This window comes from Aedes aegypti, chromosome 2, assembly GCF_002204515.2.
Source record: "Aedes aegypti strain LVP_AGWG chromosome 2, AaegL5.0 Primary Assembly, whole genome shotgun sequence".
In the NCBI taxonomy this organism is placed as follows: Eukaryota; Metazoa; Arthropoda; class Insecta; order Diptera; family Culicidae; genus Aedes; species Aedes aegypti.
Window position 1 is genome coordinate 102905698 of NC_035108.1, and position 8721 is coordinate 102914418.

The 8721-nt window shown below is 35.5% G+C and overlaps 1 protein-coding gene and 1 long non-coding RNA gene across 2 annotated transcripts; both read right to left on the reverse strand.

Moving 5' to 3' along the window:
• Positions 1 to 303: 303 nt before the first annotated feature.
• LOC5576079 (MICOS complex subunit MIC13 homolog QIL1) lies at positions 304 to 2924 on the reverse strand. Its single transcript, XM_001662360.2, has 3 exons — positions 2780 to 2924; positions 2566 to 2716; positions 304 to 626 (listed from the first exon to the last, which is right to left on the reverse strand). The coding sequence occupies exons 1-3, from the start codon at positions 2785 to 2787 to the stop codon at positions 411 to 413; spliced, it is 375 nt and encodes a 124-aa protein (XP_001662410.1). The 5' UTR covers positions 2788 to 2924; the 3' UTR covers positions 304 to 410.
• A 2191-nt stretch (positions 2925 to 5115) lies between these two features.
• Positions 5116 to 5721, reverse strand: LOC110675117. The gene is made up of 3 exons (XR_002499292.1): positions 5593 to 5721; positions 5416 to 5533; positions 5116 to 5348 (listed from the first exon to the last, which is right to left on the reverse strand). It is a non-coding gene; the product is annotated as an uncharacterized LOC110675117 (long non-coding RNA).
• Positions 5722 to 8721: the final 3000 nt, after the last annotated feature.

Genomic DNA, 8721 nt, shown 5'->3' on the forward strand with positions numbered 1-8721 from the left:
TGGTTTCGCAATGAATTGGCTGATGAGCTAGCTCGTAATGGAGCATCACATGATTTCACTGGCCCTGAGCCAGCTATTTCAATTTCGAAGTGCTGGATGAAGCTTAAGATCAATTCTTGGCGACAACTCAGCACAAGCAAAATTGGAAGAGTCGTGTCGTCAAGCAAAATTGTACATTACTGAGCTATCTTCAAGGCTGGCGAAATATTTAACAAATCTGTCAAAGCAGAATTGCAGTCCCTTGGTCAGCCACTAATTTACTATTTTTTGGTCGTTTCGGAAACTAGTTTGAACGCATCAGAATAGTTTAAAACATCGCTTTACATCGTAATACGTTTTTATTGCGTCTCAAACAGATGATACCCATATACTGACCGGTTATGGTGGTTCACTCCTCTCCGACATATACCTCATATTTTGGTGGCCGCGGCCCCAGCGGCGACCGGGGCAATTTCCGGCGGCGGCGGAGGATTCATGGCCTGTTTGAGCGCATCCGAAGCCTTCTTGGTCCACTGGCCCAGATAGCACGGCAGCCGGTGAACGAAGTAGATCGAACCCTTCACGCCTTCGTTCCAGTAATGTTTGGTTAGAAAACACAGCTCACCGGTCGTGGGCAGAGCGGGAACCTACAAAAAAAATTAAAGTCGGAAAACACTATAGTCCCGGGATTCGTCGAATTTCGGGATTTTTGGTATCCCGCGATATAATTGTTGAGGTCCCTAAAATCCCGGGATTATGTTAACGTACATACATAAGTATATTCACGTTTCCAAAGGCACTAAACTGGAAAAACGGTTAGCAAACGTTTCTGATCTTCTTATTGTAAGCTTTACGTGTGTGCACAATGCCAAAATATAAAGTGCACTGTTGTTGGATGGTTTTTTTTTTCTCGAGATTAGTGCCTTTGAAGTTTTAATGCAAACTTAGAAGCTTGATTCCAAACTGTTTAAACTTAAATGTATTGAAGAACACTAAATTTCAATGCAAAACAATAATTCTACAACATTCTCCAGAAAACCAATTCCCCCGAAACCGGTTGCCCAGAATGAACTATTCCCCAGAATACTATATAGCTACTTCAATGCTTAAAAAAATCTAGTTAAAAATAGTCGGGCTCATTATTAACCCTTAAAATCACGAGACAAACCTTGAATTTTTGAGTGGCCACAAGTTGCAGACTAGTAGATCAAAAATTTGAAATAAATTTTGAAGTAAATGTGGTTAGTAAATGTGTATCCTTGGGTGAGACATCCTTTTTACCCTTCCCCCTTTTCTAGGGAACGGAAAAAGCGTGGACACGAGGGGTCCAAAATTGGCCTAAAAATAACCATTTGAACATCAAAATGAGCTAGAAGATTAGTGTTTTCGGCAAAGTTATTCAGCAGATCATGGATTATCTGGCGATGAGAAATCTGTTTGAGAATTCATCCGTTAGGTGGCACTAATTTTCTTCAATTGAGATTTGCAATTAATCCGAGGTTTATTTTCGAGTCTAAGAAAAATTTCGGAATAAAAACTGAGAAAAAATATAGGAATTTTCGTGAGAACACCGAGAAGAATTTTCTCAAAACAAATAATTCGAGGAATTCCTGAAAGTATATCTGGAATAGTCCTGTACAATGACTAAAGGAAGTGCTCTATAGATTCTATGGAGCACTCTGTTGAAGCTTTCGTGGAGAAATCTTTGTGAACTTCTTAGAGTAATTCTAGTAGTATTTTTTTTAATAAAACTATGAAATTTTGTATTCAATTAATACGAGGTTAGATACAGTATTCTACAAAACATTTGCAACTTTTTCGATTTTCCATACAAAATGGCCAACTTTGATAAGGTAGATTTATAGCTATTTATAGACAGATTTTAATGAAATTTCCACAGCATGTACAACAGATATAACGTGAATTTTAGCAATATGTTTTAGTAATAACTGTTTGACTAAAGTGAAATTTTCGACGACAAATTATGAACGATTTGTCTGAAAATAGGAAAGCCCTACACAAAAACTGTCTTCAGCAAACTTGTTCATCTTGTATGAATCTACAAATTTGTTGAAAACACAAAAAATCTATTCCTTCAACTTTTTGAGTTACATCAATAATGAAAATTAGTCATAATGTTAACTTAAGTCAAACCTTTATTGCTTTTGAACTCGTGATTGGAGAAATCGCTCAAAAATATATGTTAAATTTTCAATCATGTCTGAGTGAGGAACTGTGAATTTCATACAAATCGGTGCATAAACTCAGATCTAAGTTTGCAATACTATATTTTTCTGTTCATGAGTATTTTATACGAATGTAATCCTCTGCATAATACAAAAACTGATCTTAGAACGATCAAAGCTGTTTTACTTTGGAAGCATTTATTTCGTTCAGCTTGGGAATATTATAGGCTTTCATTAATGATCAATAATATTTATAGAATAGTTTTTAATTTAAGAATATTTCTTATATCGCATTATTAGGATCTACCGTAACAATGGGCAAATTACTCTATCTCATTATTTTTGTCCACTAGTACCTGATCAATCCAAATTCAATGCAATGCTAAAAATAGCCACTCACCTCGACGGGAATTTGCTGCTTTACCGACGCGAGATGTGGTTGCAGTGCCGTCGAGTATCGTTCGTACACTTGGTCGGTGTTTTCGTTCCAGATTCCTTCCTCCCGGGAGTAATATACGGCACCTCCGGCGAGGCCGGTCTTAACGGCAAGCCTACAACAACCGAACCGTCGATTATTATTAGTGCTATTGGTTAAAAATTTGCATTATAATTACCTCAGCATGATTGCAATCCAAACCTGTGATGTGCTGCCGACGAAAAACAGATGAGACGGTGACAAGATTTTGTTTTTCTCTTTTACGTAATCTTCGTTTCACCGCATCAGAGAAATTTTGACAATCAGCTCTGGCAGAGAGGAGCTCGCAGGGTTGATCTTTGAGAGCATGTCCACTAGGGTGAAACAAAATAATTAAAATGTTTTCTACACGAGAAAAGATCTGTGGTAAAAAATACTATTTTAGCTGAAACTACCGGAATTTCCAGGCTATCGACATCGATGGAGACACCATCTTCTATGGAGACAGAGGATTCGCTCCAAAACGACAATTCGTCCGCTGGGGTGTGCTGCTGTCGTCATGATTATGGTTCACGAGAGCAATGTCAAACCCATTCATGGTTTCAAAACATTCGGAATAAAATATTTATTTTTACCACTTAAGTGAAGTAATATATGAAATTGAATGAAATTTAACGATAGAGAATTCATTTCTCTACCCAATAGCATTTTTAGAAACAGCGGAGAATGTTTCGAAACGTGTTTTATTCAAGTGCAAAAATCGCTCAGGCGAAAGTTCCAATGAAACTAACCCAGGATTTTATGACTATTTTCTATCTGCCTCTTTTTCATTCTGCAGGGAATTTTATTCCTAATTGTCAATTCGCCTGGGTTGAAGCATCGCTAAGCTTCAACCCAGATGAATTGACATTTAGTGTAGAAATTCACAGCAGAATGAAAGAGAGGCAGCTAGAAAATAGTCATTGATGTATACCCGCATAATCAAGAACTATATTCGTACTGTATCCCGTACTGTGCACAACAATTTGCAACAATATATCAATAATTTCGTTAAACATCAAAAATAACAATAAACCGACACTACCGAAAACGGTTTTTACAATTTGGTGAACAGTAACCGGGAAAATCACAATATGGGGAATAGGCGGTTAAGTTATGTAACCATTTAAAAACGTCGATTTCTCCGAACAAAATTTTTCGTTTACAGTTTGCCAAATGATGGATATATTGTCCCCAAGTAACCACGAAGCTATATATGAATACTTTATGTTTGCTTTATAGTATGCTATCAGATTTTGTTTTAAAGTGACATAACCTTTAAGAGCTTTATAAAGCATAATTAAAGTGGGAAAGGGCCCCACAACAACCAAATTAATGCAATACTTGGTAAAGCAGTTTTAATGCACAAGCCCTACTAAAGCATTTATGTTTGTATATTTAAGGTTCATGATGTATATTAGCTTAAAATAATGTATGTTTAGGGCTTGCGTCCAAAATAAACAAAACAATGAATCCATTGGCTACCTTCCAATGGTTTTCTTTACCATTTGAATGATTTTATTTTGATGGAATCAGGATTCGAACCCACAAGTAGGATGATGGTGTGCTGGATGCCTGGCGCGTTGGTGTCCTGTGCTAAAGCTGCTGATGTAAAAAGGTAGGATAAAAGTTCCTTATAAACGAAGCCACTGTGTGTGTTAACATTACTATTCGCCAAGTTATTACGAATAGAAAGAATTCTCTTCGGCGATTGATTTCCTTTCCTCACCAAATGAAACATCAATAGAAATAATTTGATCACCATTCTTTCTCGTAGAGGAAATAACAGAACGTAACCCACAAAACGAAGCCCTAGCGCATTAAACAGATTTCGGGGGGAGAGAAATTGATCGACATTTCCTCTCACTCCTTATGTATAAAAGAGTCTCATAGATAAAATACAACAATTTTGAATGAATACATATATCCTTAGATCATGAAATGGGGGTTCGAGATGAAAGAAAGTCATTTCATTATTCTTCCATATCCCACAAAACGCAATGAGCGAGTGCGAACGTGCTCGATCGTTTTACTTATTTATTACAGATTCGAGTGTGTTTAATGAGGTTATGTAATCTTGTATGACAGCATAACTGTATATTCACTCTAAACGCTTAGCATAATGCTATATTAAAATAATGCTACAAAGCATTTACAATGTTAATCAAATGCATCATTGCTTGACAGTTATTGAATAAATGCATGATAACATTATTAATGCAAAAAATGTTGACTTTCGACCAAATTAATGCAATGGTATAATGCTTGTGGTTACTTGGGTCCACTCTTCCACACAAATCACTGTATTGGAAATAGCTATGGAATAGTTGACCTATATGATTGGAATGAAAACGGGTAATGTATGTGTAATTATTGAAATATGGTTTGTTACGGTATTTGTACCATATGCGGTACTGTACTTAAATGTTTATATTATAAGAATGATTTTCGAACAAATTGAATAAGAAATAATTTTAACAACAAGTTTAACCTTTTTTCTGTATTTCATTATGTTATATTATTTATAAACAGAAAACTTGAGCTTAAATCAGAATTTTCATTATCCGTCCTGCTCGTTCCCGTTGAGCATTCAGAAGCTCGAAAATTACAAAAAATCGTCGGTCGTCTACTGGCCCTCCCGGAATGATTAAGCAAGGATCGGTATTATATCTTAGATGGTGTTCTGGTGATGCTGCTGCCGGGGTACAAGTCCGTCGGTGTAACAGGAACTGCAACATAAAAGGATAGCCAGTTTTACCATTCAAATTAACAATATCAATTCTAAATTTTACTTACGATGTTTCTACGGACGTGGTTTGAAATCGTTTTTGATGCGTATTTTTCTTGTGGCCCAAACGGTAACCGGGACGGTAGCCGGGTCTTCAATTCTCCTTTTGTTGAACGGTTCGTTGAACTGAAAAAGAAAAACGTAATCAATAACGCTGTATTCATGACTTACGTTCACCAACTTACCTGTTTCCTCAAGCCGTAGGCCGCACAATGTCCCATCGCTGTTTTCCTGCATCCTTGAAGGAAAAAACAGAACAAATTTTTCGCGACCGAGGTTCTGGTTGTTGCAGGCCCATGGCACGAGACGACTTGTAGCATAGTCAACATATTGATGTGTTTACCCATTTTCGGGTTAATTGAATCGAGAGTGTAATCATTAATTGATGTTTTGTTTAATGTTTATGATCCGAAATCGAACATGCGTCGAAATAAAATAACTGATTGCATGCTAGGAGGCTTGCAGGATGTATTGAAATGTTTGCTTTTCTTTCAAAACCATCGTAATATTGAATGTGCTTCAGTTTTTTGACGCTGTATTGGCTGATATAACGATATCAAAAATTTATAAACAAATCATAACAAACATTAAACAAAGAAATTGTCTATATTTTCACAGCTGTCGCAACTGACAGTGGGCGATATTCATGTATCGCCCAGGACATCATGGCTACGAAGATCACTGTGTATTGATATATGGTTGTCAGGGGCCTGGGTTGTTGTTTTTTCACGGTCTCGAAAAAGGCACGCTAAAAAATATAAATACTCAGTGATCAAAAACTTACGTACAATCATCGAAAAAAAAAATATTTTTGTTTTCTCGTATTATATTAATAAATTATGATTAACACAGTTATTCAAATGTCGACGTGTATAAAGTGCATCTTTTCGAAAAATGAAAGTATTGTTGTTATTTCACTTACTGCCACCTATATTTTATAAAGCGTGTATCGGCAACCGTTCGCCAAACTGTTGCAATGAAGTCTTATATAGTAAACTGCACATACATAAGTTGTTACTCATATAAAAGAACAAAACATCCCTATATAGTTCAACAATATCTACACATTATAGTGTTACGTCACAGTTTAGGATAGTTTACTTTAACATAAAGTGACCAGATGTATTTTGGTCCAAAGCGGGACAACATTTCACATTTTTTATTATGTTTGTATATGCCTCTGCTACACTGGAAAATATGTTCATTTTTTAAGAGAAGGTAGAAGAAAAAATAGCTGCAACTTGTTAGAAATTCCAGTAATTTTCATTTTTCAACTCACACTTTAACTTTCGTAAGTTCGACAAGCAAGTTCAAGGATTCATTAACACAAAAATTGCAATTGTTTTCTTCTTTTATACAAGTAATCAGAAGAGCTGTTGACAGTATCATTTTTTTACAATTCGAAAATTGAAACTTAAAATTATAGTTTGATTGCAAATGTTGTACAATAACCGCTGATAGGAGCTATATAATCTGAGGAAAGATTCTGAGATATAATAACTACATAATTCAGAAAAGGACTTATGAATAAATCTCAATAGGTTTCAAACAGTGTTGAGGGGGTAGAAACAAAGGGATGTTAGTGATAAAAATATGAGAAAAATTAGCTAATTGTTTTTTTTTTCAACAATATTTATGTAGGAAATCTTCTAAGAGATATGTGATATTTTTGTTGGACAGGAAAAATTCCCAAAAATACTTTTGCAAAGCTTGGAAACATTAGAATTTTTCAGTATACTCATCTCAAAATCGAACAGAATGTCACTTACACCCCATGAGGCTTGGGCCTCTTAGTTTTGCGATGGATTTTCATAGAACTATGGAACTCTTGGCCAAATTTCGAAGACCCTGAACAAAATTATCACAAAATCTATTGTTCAAAATATCATAAATTTAGTGTGAAATTTTCTACAAAAGCTTTATTTCACTGACTGACAATCGTTTGATTTTACCAAAAAAAAAAATATTTCAGCGGGGCATCAAAAAGGTTCATGACTTAAAAATAATGTTTCTGTTGAAAATACATAATCTCTATAGTTGAAACTTGAAAACTCTGTTCTGTTGCAACCATTTGGCTTCTCAGATACACAAACATTATATGTTTTCTATGCACGAAAAAAATGAATTCAAAGAATACATGTTAAAAATATAGGTTAATAATAACTTCTTTGGATATGAGGGACATTTCCATGATTTTAGTAAAATGCGGGACGTTTCGCGGGACACTTTTCAGCGCGGAACAAATGCTCAAAATGCAGGACTGTCCCGCGAAAAGCAGGACGTCTGGTCACTTTACTTTAACAATTTTTAACAGTTCCTACCTTAAGGCTTCATATTGTTCAATGAAATAGCAACTGCTTGTGATACGCTTACCATAACAGTTAAAAGAAACTTACTGTTTGAAATGTGCAGCAAATTGTATTTTTCTATGCGGGTAAACTTTAGTAATTCTGTGACTTTTTATATTTCTGAGTGTGCTCGTAATTTTTACCACAATGCTGTTTTCAGTGTACGGACTGATAAATCAAGACCAACAATTGAAAAGGCCTCAAGTCCAAAAAGTAAACAAATCGGTTTTCTGCTAATTTCAATGTAGAAGAGCCTATAGGCAAATTTAATGCGCCACCAGCACAGAGGTCGCTAGGTAAGAAGGAGAGAAATGTCATTGAAAATGTTTGTTTACGTCCAAAATTCAATTTTTCGACCCAAAAATTAGCTTATAATCAATTAATTATTAAACTATTTTCCATTGGCATAATCATTTTGACCCTTCATTCTTGCGATACGCATGATTTCACAACAAATTTAGCCACAAACAAAGAATCCGGAAGTTTATAACCTATGTAGCCAAACACCAATTTTCCAATTTTATCCCACAAATCGTACATAAGCACTGACCGGATCTGTACATTTTGGAAGGAAAAAAAGTTTATCATGTTTTTCAGTGCTCTCTGATCGTGTACAACATAACTATTTCGAGAAAAAGTGTAATATGTGTGCTCCTTCCTATGCTGCACACGGTGCGTTTTCAACCCAACCTCTTTTATGACGGTTCTCCTACTAGCCACCAGATGTCGAAGTGATCGTTCAGCTTTGAAAATATTAGCCTATTCTTTCTAAAACATACAATAGTCATTTAAAAATATGCATAAATGTTGAAAAAATAGCGTTTTTCTAAAAGGCCTAATCTCATTTTCCGCTAACCAGGATATTCATCGCAAATGCGGCCTTTTCTCAAAAATGTTGAGGCCTGTTAAACAAACATCAAAATTGCAATGTAGATTGCGAAAAACGTTCCAAATTCACTAAGTAGA